At 50.0% G+C, this 11,766-nt stretch overlaps 1 protein-coding gene and 1 pseudogene across 6 annotated transcripts in view; both read right to left on the minus strand.

Moving 5' to 3' along the window:
* Znf777 (zinc finger protein 777) overlaps positions 1 to 2,294 on the minus strand; it is a 29,724-nt gene extending 27,430 nt beyond the window's left edge. Inside the window, exons 1-2 of one of the 6 annotated variants that reach the window (XM_076566613.1) lie at positions 1,443 to 1,590; positions 1,089 to 1,143 (exon numbers count right to left, since the gene is read on the minus strand). Coding sequence is in view for 2 of the 6 variants with exons in the window: in XM_076566615.1 (XP_076422730.1) it covers positions 1,443 to 1,559 (117 nt within the window). In the remaining 4 variants the exon portion in view is untranslated. Of the gene's footprint in view, positions 1 to 1,088; positions 1,144 to 1,442; positions 1,602 to 2,151 lie in introns of those variants that run through there. The other 5 variants (XM_076566614.1, XM_076566618.1, XM_076566617.1 and 2 more) reach the window with 5 other exon arrangements.
* Positions 2,295 to 9,927: 7,633 nt separating this feature from the next.
* LOC102911554 (glyceraldehyde-3-phosphate dehydrogenase pseudogene) lies at positions 9,928 to 11,074 on the minus strand (annotated as a pseudogene).
* Between the last annotated feature and the right edge of the window lie 692 nt (positions 11,075 to 11,766).

Raw genomic sequence — 11,766 nt, forward strand, 5'->3', positions numbered from 1 at the left:
CCTGGAAGGCAGGTTAGCTTCCCGATAACACAGGGTTTTAACTCAAACAAGAAAAAATGCTACAGTAAATAAAGCTAGCAGGGCAAGACATCTTTATTAGACAGTTGAATCAGCTCAAAGGAAAATAGTAATTTTTGTTTTCTCCATTTAGGGATTTGGAGTACTGGAAAGGGGTGAAGGGTCACAAGATGTGTCCCTTTCCCCATCTACTACTAAAGTCCTGACACAATGTCATCAGTTCCAGTAAACCTGTGGCTTGATCTTACCCTTAAGCAAAGATCTAAAACGAATAAGCTCAAATTCTCAAACTGCTAACAGAGAGGAAGGCTAGAACCCCTCTGCGCCACATTTCATAGATTCTACCTGTCTCTTTCTCCCTCCTCGTATGATCAGAGAATGGGGGCCCCAGGATCCATGCCAATGTGCTAGAAAAATGCGTAACAAAACACATCTGACTTCCTACAAAAAGATGTGCCATTTTCTTACATGACCCAGGATAGTTCACCCAGAATTACATGCCATATCATGAAAGGGTTCTGGAGACCTAAGCCCGGAGGTAGGCATGTTTAAAAAAAAAAATCATTTTATTTCCCAGGAGTTTTGTTATTGTTATTTTAAGAACTGCGAGGCTTTTTAGAAAGCCATCTATCCCATCTCTTCCTGTACACAGGCTCAAAGGCACGGACTTCCATGCAGCAAACCTGCCGAGCACAGCCAGGGTGTCTCAGAGAGCACGTTGAGTGGGAGGGCGTTTAATTATTGAATGGCCCTCTGAAGAGGTACGTCAACCTCTTGGGTGCTCACTCGTCGGACCCCATCCATCCGTACCCCAAGTTTGACTCGGGGTCCTCCCGATGCAGAGGTTGTGGGTCACGGGGCTCCCCACACCAGAGACGCTGGCTGGGCTGGGCGCTGCCCGGCCTTCCCCTCCTCCCCCGACGGGCCGCAGCCAGTGCTCGGCCAGCCCAGGCCGCCCACCCCGGTGAAGCCGCCGCCAGCGCCGCCCCCTCCCCGTCCAGGCCCGCAGCACGCCCGGCAGGCCTCAATGGGGCTACGGGCACCCAGCCCGGGCCGACTCTCTACGTGACCTTGGGGCAGGCAGGGCAGGTCGCCGCCGGGTGTCCGTGCCTCAGTGTCTCCGCTCTGCGAAATGGGAGAGCCGCGTCAGCGCCGCGCCCAGGCCGGGAGCCGCTCCGCGGGGCCGAGCTCTGCGGAAAACGTGCCGCCGGCCACCCCGACGGACGCAGCGCCGGCTCCGCAGCGAGGGAGCGAGCGCGCCGCCCGCGCCCCACCTCGGGCCGCGTGTCCGGGCGCCGTGCGGCCGCGCAGCCTCGCACGGACGGCCGCCGCTCCCGCCCGCCCCGGCCGGCCTCCCCCCCAGGGGGCGCGCGAGCCCGCCAGGGCGCCCCCTCCCCGCTAACGTCGCCGCGCCCGGCCCTTACCGAGACCCCAGGCCGGGCCGCCGAGCCCGGAGCACGCAGGCAGTCCCCCGAGCCCCGAGGCCGCGCGTCCGTGCGCGCGCGGGCTGCCCTCCCCGGAGCCGGGGCCGCCTCGGCCATGGCCCTGCGCCGCCCGGCCCGCGCCGCGCAGTCCCCGCCGCCGCCGCCGCCTCCGCCGCCGCCGCCGCGCGCAGTCCCACGCAGGCCCGGAGCTGTGGGCGGGCTGGCAGTGCGGCGCGGCCTGGCCTCGCCCGCCGGGGCTGCGCGGCCGTCGGGCCCCGGCCTGCTCGGGGCTGCGCGCGGCGGGCGGGCGCGGGCGGCGGCGGCGGCGTCGGAGCGCGGCTGTGCTGGCTGCGCCCCGGCGGCAAGCTGGGCCCCAGCGCTCCGCGGCCGCCCCCGGCGCGCTCGCCCGCCCCGAGCGGCCGACGCTGCGACCCCGGCTGCGGCCCGGGCCCCGGCTGCGAGCTGCGCGGCCGTCCCGGCGCCTCTTCAGCAGGGGAGCTGCACCGCAGCTGCCATGTTGCTACAAACTGCATCCTGGGAGGCATGTCCCTCTCAGGCGTTTCAAGAGGAGCGCTCGGAGGCTCGTCGGAGGCGGCCGGAACCCAGACAGCTCCATCTACAGCCGGTAGGAGCGAACAGTGAGGCGCGGGCCGCCGCGGCGCCGGACACGCCCTGAGCCCGTCGCGGCTCCCCGGCCCTCGCGGCTCACCTGGCGTCCTGGCGGCCCGGCGCCCTCGGGCCAGGCCGCGGCGGGCGGCGGCGGCGGCGGCGGCGGCGGAGCGGAATCCGGGGCGCGCGACCCGTGCGGCGCGCTGGCTCTGGAGGCGGGCCGATGGGCTCCGACAGCCTTCCGCCCGCGGCCGCCTGCGCGTCTCAAACCCAGAACCCGGTCGTTGCCTTTCAAAACCTGCGCTCACAAAGGGATCGGAGAGAGCCGTCACACCAGAGAAAGCCGGAGTTCATGTGACCAGCGCGGTGCAGCCCGGGTTCCAGGGACGCGGGCTGTGGATCTAAGGGGAGCGAGGGGTGGGGGTGGGAGTGCTTTGTGAAAAGCCTCAGTGTTGTTTTCGGCCAGAAAGGACAGAATTTCTGGAATCCTTGAGGGCACGGGCTGGAAGGGGCTAGACGGGCTTGCTTAGGAGGAAACTGAGGCCGAGCGGGGAGCGGCTTGCTGACCCCAAGTTGCTGTTTCGCCCCCGTGGACACAGTGCTCTTTCCAACCACGAGAGATGACCCTCTTTCCTGGACAGGTTCACTGAAACGCGTGTTTATTGGATGCCGAGGCTGGCAAGATCTGGGAACGGGATGAAAAGAGAAAAAAAGTCTGAGCAGGTGCCCTGGTTAGAGTTAGGGATGAACCCCAACTGGAACCGAGAGGAAAAGGCGGAATAATTTTTTCACTTCATGGAACCTTCGGGATGTGTGGGTTGGAACAGGTCTTAGAAGGCAACCGGGCAATATACAGCTCTCGCTAAAAACGGAGACCAGGCCAGGGTCATCTCAATCTGCCACCTCCCCCGCCCCCCAAGTATGTCTAAGAATTGCCTATCATGTGCACCCACAAACAGTGCACACTGCTGGGCTCGATAGTCTTGAAATTTTACATACATGGTGTTTATTCAGCCCACATCCTGTTGCAGCTTTTTGTTTTCATGGTGGATTATTGTTACTTGGAGATACAGCATGTGTAAACAAGTCTATTTGGTCTATTCATTTTAACCACTATATAGTATTCCATCAGCCTCTGAGGGGAAAGAAAACACATCTGCTGCCAGGATGTCACATGCACATCACAGGCACACGTGGCTCATTGTGCTGTTCACCAGATAAGGACTGGTGGGTGGCAGGGGTACCATCAACTCTCCCAGGCTTCAAACTGCTTACCAGAGATGGTGCCCACTTACCCTACCCCTGACAATGCAGGACTTCCTGTTTTCATGTCCTGGCCGACGTTTACTGATAAGTGACTTGGAAATTTCATCCAAAAGTTGAATGAGAAATGCAACTCCTTATTGTCATTTATATTTATTTTTATGTTGCCCTCATTAAAGAAATTGTCCTTTTATATTTTCAACACTAGCAGTTTTCTCACCCAGTAAAGTTCTCTTCGTATCCTTTGCCTATTCTGTTGGTTGGTTGTTCTCCCATTGCTTTATAGTGTTTTATAAGAAATGCATCCTGGTTATTAATCCTATCGCCCACCAAACACTTACTGTAACTACTGTGCATTTGCATTTACTTATTTATTTAATGCAGTACTGAGATCCAGGGCTTTGTGCATGCTAGAGTGCTGCTCAGCCGCTGAGTTGCATCCCCAGCCCTTAGTTTTTTAGTTTACATTTATTTATTTACTTACTTGTTTGTGTGTATGTGGGGGTGGGGGGTGGGGATGGGCATGGGCTTGCATATGCCACCAGCACCTGTAGAGTTGGTTTTCCCCTTTTATCTGTGAGTTCCTCGGTCATTAGGCTTGGTGAAGTACGGGATGGCATTTGAACATTTCAGTTTGTCTATACAGCATAGATCAGGACAACTGGCTTATTCATTAGTTCAAACCTTTACCATTTCTTAGTGTTGGGACTACCCGGTATCCTCTTGGCTAAGGCCTCTGGCATGCTAGGCAAGCACTCCTAGCCCTCTGCTCACGGTTTTGAAATACTCAATAAATCATAGCCACAGTTTACTCTGCTTGGCTGTAAGAATACTAAGATGATTCCAGTTATGGAATCTACAATATTACGAGTTATTTTCTGCCTCTTACAGATGTTCAAAGATCTCTCTCTCCCTCTCTCCCCTGCCTTTTATAGGTTAACTATATTAGCATTTACTTTGTTGTTTTTTGAGGCTGAGTCTTCCTCTGTAACAGGCTGGGCTGGAACGCAGTGCATCCCGGCTAGCAGTCAACGGCTGTGTTCCTGCCTCAGCTTCCGAGTGCCGGGTCACAGCCGTGAGCTAGCACCACGGCAGGTTCTCAGTCTAAAGTTACTTTTCGCTTTTCACCGGCTGCTTATTAGTTACACTTAACTTTAAGTAGTTGCCTTAAGTTATAGAGTATCCGGACAGGGTCTTTGTGCTGGTTAGTTTCTTGTCAACTTGACACAAGTTCCAGTCATTTAGGAAGAGGGGACCTCAATTCAGAAAAAGCACATCTATCACAGTGGGTCTCAACCTTCCTAACACTGCGACCATTTAATACAGTACCCCATGTTGTGGTGTCCCCCCCAACCATAAAATTATTTTCCTTGCTACTTCATAACTGTGTTTTTGCTGTTGTTATAAATTGTAATGTAAATACCTGTTTTCTGATGGCCTTAGGCCACCTCTGTGAAAGCATTGTTTGACACCCTCCCCCAAGGGGGTCATGGCCCATAGGTTGAGAACTGCTGCTAACAGCTTGGCCTGTAGATAAGGCTGTGGGCATTTTTTTTGGATAGATGATTGATATAAGCGGGCCCAGCCAATTGTGGGTGATGCCATTTCTGGGCAGGTGGTCCTGGGTTGTATAAGAAGGCAGACTGAGCAATCCATGAGGGGTGAGCAAGCCAGGAAGCAGCAGTTCTGTGTTTCAGCTCTCACCTCCAGGTTCCTGCCTTGAGTTCCTGCCCTGGCTTCCTTCTTCAGGTGCTGTTATGTGGTATAAACCAAATAAACTGTTTTGTTCCCAAGTTACTTTTGGTCGTGGTGTTTATCATTGCAGTAAAGAGCAGACTAAGACCGTCTGGCTGTGTAGCCCACTCCCTGGCGTCAAACGCACATCTTCCTGCCCCTGCCTCCTGAGTGCTAAGGTGGGCACCATCACAGCACCACACCCACCCAGCTCCGCCTTTCATTTGAACTCCTTCGGATGGATTGGAGGCGGGCTCAGCAGTTAAGAGCACTTGCTGTTCTTGCAGAGGATCTTTTTTAAAGTTGTATCTGGGGCTAGGAAGATGCTCAGTGGGTAAAGATATTTGCCCTCAAGCCCGATGACCAGTTTGATCCCTGGGACCCATATGGTGGGAGAGAGAACCAACTCCCACAAGTTGTCCTCTGACCTCCACACATGCCTCATGACACCCCACCACCAAAAGTAAACAAATGTGGAAAACTGTCCAGAAAATCATATCTCTACCTAATTTTTCTTTGCCATTGTTCCCCAAACAATATCGTATAGCAAGTATTTGCTTATCATTTGCATGCATTAGACATAACTAATCTAGTGATGACATAAAGTACATGAGAAGGCACACATAAGTTCTGTATAAATACATTGTCATTTTAAATAAGAGCCTGAGCATCCGTGGGTTTTGGTACTCGTGGGGTTTCTGAAACCAATCATCCCAGGTACCAAGTGATTAGCTCTGTAGGGTGCTGTGCTAGCTGAGGCCTCGGGTCCACTGGGACCTTGGACTATATCCCCTTTCACATCTTACAAGCATGTAGTTTTCTCTGTTTCTCAGCATTTTGTTTCTTATACTGGTGTGTTTGTTTCTGTAATGGTATGTGCTCTGTATTTTCCTCTTCAGGATTACCAACTGTATATTTAAACATCAATGTTACATGTTCTGTAATCAGATGAAATTTTGTTATGAACTTTCCATAGAAAAGATTGCTCTGATGTGTGTCCAGACTGCCCGGAACTGGTCTGATCTCAGAAGCTAAACCAGGTCAGGCCTGGTTAGTACTTTAATGGAAGGGATGATTGCTTCCCCAAAATACTATTAAATATTTTACATTTTCTTCAACAAATGGCTGTTCTCTTTACAAAGTTTTTATTTGGTTTAATTTTTTTGAGACAGGCCCTACTATGTATCTCTGTCAGCCCTGGAACTCAGTATGTAGACCATGCAGGCCTTGAACTCAAGAGAGCTGCCTGCCTCTGCAGAGATTAAAGGAATTCGCCAATATGCCTGGTTACAAAAACATTTTATAGGGTCATGATTATAGCTGGTGGTAAAATATTTGCCTAGCTTGTAAAATGTTCCAGGTCAAATTCTCAGTACCCCTCACACAAATTATGTATCATTTTATTATTTACTTTTTATTTTGTTGTATGGTGATTTTTTTTTAAGAGCAGTCTGAACAAAGTAGGTTATTTGAAATGTGCTATGTTTTGCTTTGCAACAGTGATGGTACTTTTTCTGAGACTGGGTGTTAAGTAGGTTGCCCTGGAACTTGCTTTGTAGATAAGAATGACCCTGAACTCCTCCTGATCCTGCTGTTTCCACCTCCCTAGTGCTGGGGTCACAGGTGTGCACCACCACACCCAGCTCTTGATTTTTTTAAATGATTAAAAAAAAAAAAAAAGAAAAGAAAACCTCTGGATAAAAGCTAACTATGCCTTTCAGGTTTTTGTTTGTTTGTTTGTTTGTTTGTTTGTTTGTTTGTTTTTTAGTCTTGACTGTCCTGGAACTTGGTAGACCAGGCTGGCCTTGAACTCAAAGAGATGCTCCTGTCTCTGCCTCCCAATGTTGGGATTAAGGGGGTGCTCCACAACCACCTGACTACCTTTCAGATTTCTTATAGCCTTATTAATTGACCAATTACTGAGAAAAGTATGTGAAAGTATCTCATTTTGAATTTTTTCTTATAGTTTTATAATTTTTTTTTTTGCTTTATGTATTTTTGAGGCCATGTTAGATACATTAAACTTATTTTCCCTTTGATACTGTGGCTTTTATATCCCAGTAGGTAGTGCCTCTGGTATCAAAGCCCACTTTGTCTGGTAGTGTTCGCGCCCTGGCTTGTTGTTGGCTTATGTTGGTTAATGTCTTTCCTCCTCCTCCACTGATTAACTTGAAGGTACCCCACTTTTTAATTTCATGTGTTCCCAAGTGATGGGACAGAGCTTCAGGGGCATGATCACTGTCTGTCCAGGACTGGCCAATCACTGACCTGTCCCCATCACACATACAGAGCAGATGTGGAGCCTAACATAGGTCATATGATCTTTATTAATCTCCTTCAGGAGTGCACATGCTTAAGACACAGAAACATGTTTTAGTGCAGGGTGGCTTCTAGCCCTTCCCAGATCCCCTTGAGCCACGGTAGTACATGAGCTACAGAAGAGTTCCAGCAGCTTCCTCACCCTCCTACAAAACAGCATCATGGATGAAGGGGCTGCTCTCAGGCTGGGCTCTGGGCTTCATGCCCTAGGGTGAGATGCCTACACCACAGAGAGGCAGGGACTTCCATCTACCTCTCTAGGACTGATTCTCAACACCTTAGGGGCTCAGGATGACCCCTGGATACCACAGTCAGGTACTCACAGGCAATAATGGAGTCAAGCTCATGACAAGTTGTGTATCCTCTGCTCCTAATTCCTGTGTAAATACTTTTGTGGTGGTATTGTGTTCCCCCAAATATTGTGCACCCTAATAAACTTGTCTGGGGTCAGAGACAGAACAGCCACTAGATATAAAGGCTAGAAAATGGTGGCACACACCTTTAATCCTAGCATTCCAGAGGCAGAAATCCATCTGGGATCTCTGTGTGTTCAAGGCCACATTGGAAACAGCCAGGCATGGTGACACACACCTTTAATCCCAAGAAGTGAGCCTTTAATTCCAGGGAGTGATGGCAAAAAACAGAAAGCTATATAAGGCATGAAGACCAGAAACTAGCAACATGAGGCTGGTTAAGCTTCAGGCTTTCTAGCAGAGCAGTTCAGCTAAGAGCCACTGGGATGAGGACACAGAAGCTTCCAGTCTGAGGAAACAGGACCAGCTGAGAGGTTGGCAAAGGTGAGGTAGCTGTGGCCCATTCTGTCTCCCTGATCTTCCAGAGTTCACCCCAATACCTGGCTCAGGTTTGATTTTATTAACAAGACCTTCTAATAATTCATGCTACATACTTTTATCTTTTTTCCCTATCTATCTATCTATCTATCTATCTATCTATCTATCTATCTATCTATCTATCTATCTATCTATCATCATCTATCTATGGGACAGGGTCTCTATAGCCTTGCTGTCCAGGCTGGCTTCTAGCTCACAGAGATCCACCCTCCTCTGCCTCTCAGGTGTGGGATTAAAGGTATGGGCCACTAGGACCAGCTCCGAGTAAACTCCTAAAGCCAGAAGAATGCTTTGTGAAAGTCTAGGCCATGAGCTGGGTGTGGCGGCATCTGCCTTTAATCCATCTCTTTAGGAGGCAGAGGCAGGCAGATCTCTGAGTTACAGGCTGGTCAGGGCTAGTGAGACCCTGTCTCAAAATTAAGTGTGGGCCAAAGTCTGAGCAAAGGAACTAAAGGAGAGAAAGGAGGCTAGGAGGGAAGGTGGGAGGAGCATTCTGCTGGGTCACCAGCGGCTGAGCCAGCCAGTTCTTTGCCGAATGTTTCACACTGAACCCTAAATACAATCTGACTCCGAGAAGCACGGTACTTTTCCTCATGAGAGCAAGTGACAAAATCTTTTGGCATTTTAGCAAGGTGTCATTATGGTACCGAATAACCAGTGAGAAAGGAAGGTTTGACACAAATGCAGGGCCAGGGCAGCCACCAGAGAAAGGAAGACCCTTTAATGTTTCTGCCCCAGTGGGCTCAGGCTCCTGAAACTGAAAGCACAATTTGTTCTTCATCCAAAGAGCTTTCCTGCTTCATAGTGAAGGTTTGGATTTTCCTCTATCATAAAAAAAAAAAAAAAAAGGGTTTTAAAGGGCTGGAAAGACTGCTCAGCGATGAAGAGCATCTGCTGTTTTTCCAGAGGACACAAGTTCAATTCCCAGCACCCACGTCAGGAAGTTCACAACCACCTGTGACTCCAGCTCCAGAGAATCTGGCGCCTCAATTAGGCTTCTTTGGGTACCTGCATATGTGTGGCATAAACACATACAGACATGTACAGAAAAAGAAATAAAAATTAGTTAAAAAACAAAAACCATTTTTAAGTTAGGCATGGTGGCATACACCTTTAATCCCAGAACTCAGGAGGCTGAGGCAGGTGGATCTCTGAGTTCCATGCCAGCCAGGTTTCTATAGCTTGTCACAGGGACAAACAGTGAAACCTTGTCTAAAAATAAAAACAAACAAACAAACAAAAACAAAACCCGCCAAGGCTTTAACATTAGTGCTCACTGAAGCAGCACATAAATACTAAAATTGGAATGATGCAGAGATTAGCATGTCCTCTCAGCAAGAATGGCCCAAAAAGTTGTCTTAAGTTTTCAACTCCATTCACCTGTTTATTTTGTGTGTGAGGAGGCGTGCGTGAGAGGAGAGGAGAGCTGCTGTGAGTTGGTTTTCTCCTTCCGTTGTGTGGCTCCCAAGGCTCAGACTCAGTTCGTCATCCTCAGCCCGTCATCAGGCGTGGGACAAGTGCCTTCTTCATCTGATAGGTCACCTTGCTCACTCTTCCCTATTATTTTACTTTTGTGGTTACTTTCTCCTTTTTCTTCGATTAAACAGGTTTTCTTCGTGTGTGTGTGTGTGTGTGTGTGTGTGTGTGTGTGTGTGCGCGCGCGCGCGCGCGCTTTATTGATGGTATTCAAGAGAGTAGGGTTTCCTAAGCTCCTCTCCTTCTGGGGGGTCCGTGATGGAAACTGGGAGAGGAGATACTCAGTTGAGACAGGGACTCCTCAGCAGCCATGGGCCTCCCTTGCTCTGTCCTTGCTGGGGTGAGTGGTCCAGGGCTTCTTACTCCTTGGAGGCCATGTAGGCCATGAGATCCACCACCCTATTGCTGTATGATTCGTTATCACACCAGTACCATACCAGGAAATGAGCTTTATAGAGTTGTCATTGAGAACAATGTCAGTCCCAGCATCCAAGGTGGAGGAGCGGGTCTCCTTATTAAAGTTGCAGGAGACAACCTGGTCCTCAGTGTAGGCCGGGCTGCCCTTTAGTGGGTCCTCCCATGCCTGCTTCACCACCTTCTTGCTGTCATTATACTTGCAGCTTTCTTCAGGTAGCATGTCAGATTAAAGATGGGCATGTTAGGGGTGTAATACAGAAGGCCAAGCAGGTGAGCTTCCCATGCATCCCTGGGATGACCTGCCCACAGCCTTGGCATCACCGGTGGATACAGGGATGTTTTGGGCAGTCCTATGGCCATCACATTACAGCTTCCCAGAGGGGCCATCCACAGTCTTGTGGGAGGCAGTGATGGCATGGACTGTGGTCATGTGTCCTACAGTGCCAAAGTTGTCATGGGGGACCTTGGCTGGGGCTGGGGTTGGGGGGGTGGGGGGTGGCTAAGCTGTTGGTAGCGCAGGACATTTCTGACAATCTTGAGTGAGTTGTCATACTTCTCACGGTCCCACACCCATCACAGACGTGGAGGCATAAGCAGAAGGGGCAGAGATGATGACCCTTTGGCCCCACTCTTCAAGTGGGCCCCAGCCTTCTGCATGGTGGTGAAGACATCAGTGGACTCGGCAACATACTCGGCACCAGCCTCACCCCATTCGATGTTGGAGGGATCTCTCTCCTGGAAGATGGAGATGGCCTTCCCGTTGATGACAAGTTTCCTGTTCTCAGCCTTGACTGTGCCTTTGAACTTGCCATGGGTAGAGTCATACTGGAACATGTAGACCCTGTAGTTGAGGTCAATGAAAGGGTCATTGATGGCAACAGTATCCACTTTGCCAGAGTTGAAGGTAGCCCTGGTAACCAGGTGCCCAATACAACCAAATCTGTTCACTTCAAGCTTCACCATCAAGTCTCAGGGACAAGGCTGGCACTGCAATGGCTTTCTCTGGAGGAGCCTGCCTGCCTGCTTTCCCTCCCTCCCTCCCTCCCTCCCTCCCTCCCTCCCTCCCTCCCTCCCTCCCTTTCTTTTAAAGATAGGGTCTCACTATGTACCCCAGGCTGCCTGGAACTCAACAGCTCCTTCTGCCTCTGTCCCTGAGTGTTAGGATTAAATGCATACACAACCGTGCTCAGTGAAGCAGATTCTCTTCCTATTTTTTTACCTCTGCTAGGAGCCATCCTACTGTTCTTTTAGTGGTGTGAATGAACATTTTAAATTGTATGGTTGACTTAGAACGTCTAAAACCTGCTTCCCTGGGTGCGGTAGCACATGTCCAGTAATTCCAGCACTCAGTAGAGACAGAGGCAGGTAGATTTTTGTGAGTTTGAGCCCAGATTGGTCTACATAGTGAGTTCTAAGCTAGCCCATGTTACATAGACTCTGTCTCAAAAAAAAAAAAAAAAATGAAATTGGTATCTGTCTTTTTGTTTCTTTTTAAAAATTTAATTTGATTAAAAGGGTTTTTTTTTTGTTTGTTTGTTTTGTTTTGTTTTTTTAAGCCAGAAGCTCATGTAGCTCAGGCTAGTCTTAAATTTACTATGTACGGAGAATGGCCTTAAATTCCTGATGTTCTTGCCGCTGCCTTCATGTGCTGAGGT

This window comes from Peromyscus maniculatus, chromosome 3, assembly GCF_049852395.1.
Source record: "Peromyscus maniculatus bairdii isolate BWxNUB_F1_BW_parent chromosome 3, HU_Pman_BW_mat_3.1, whole genome shotgun sequence".
Lineage (NCBI taxonomy): Eukaryota > Metazoa > Chordata > Mammalia > Rodentia > Cricetidae > Peromyscus > Peromyscus maniculatus.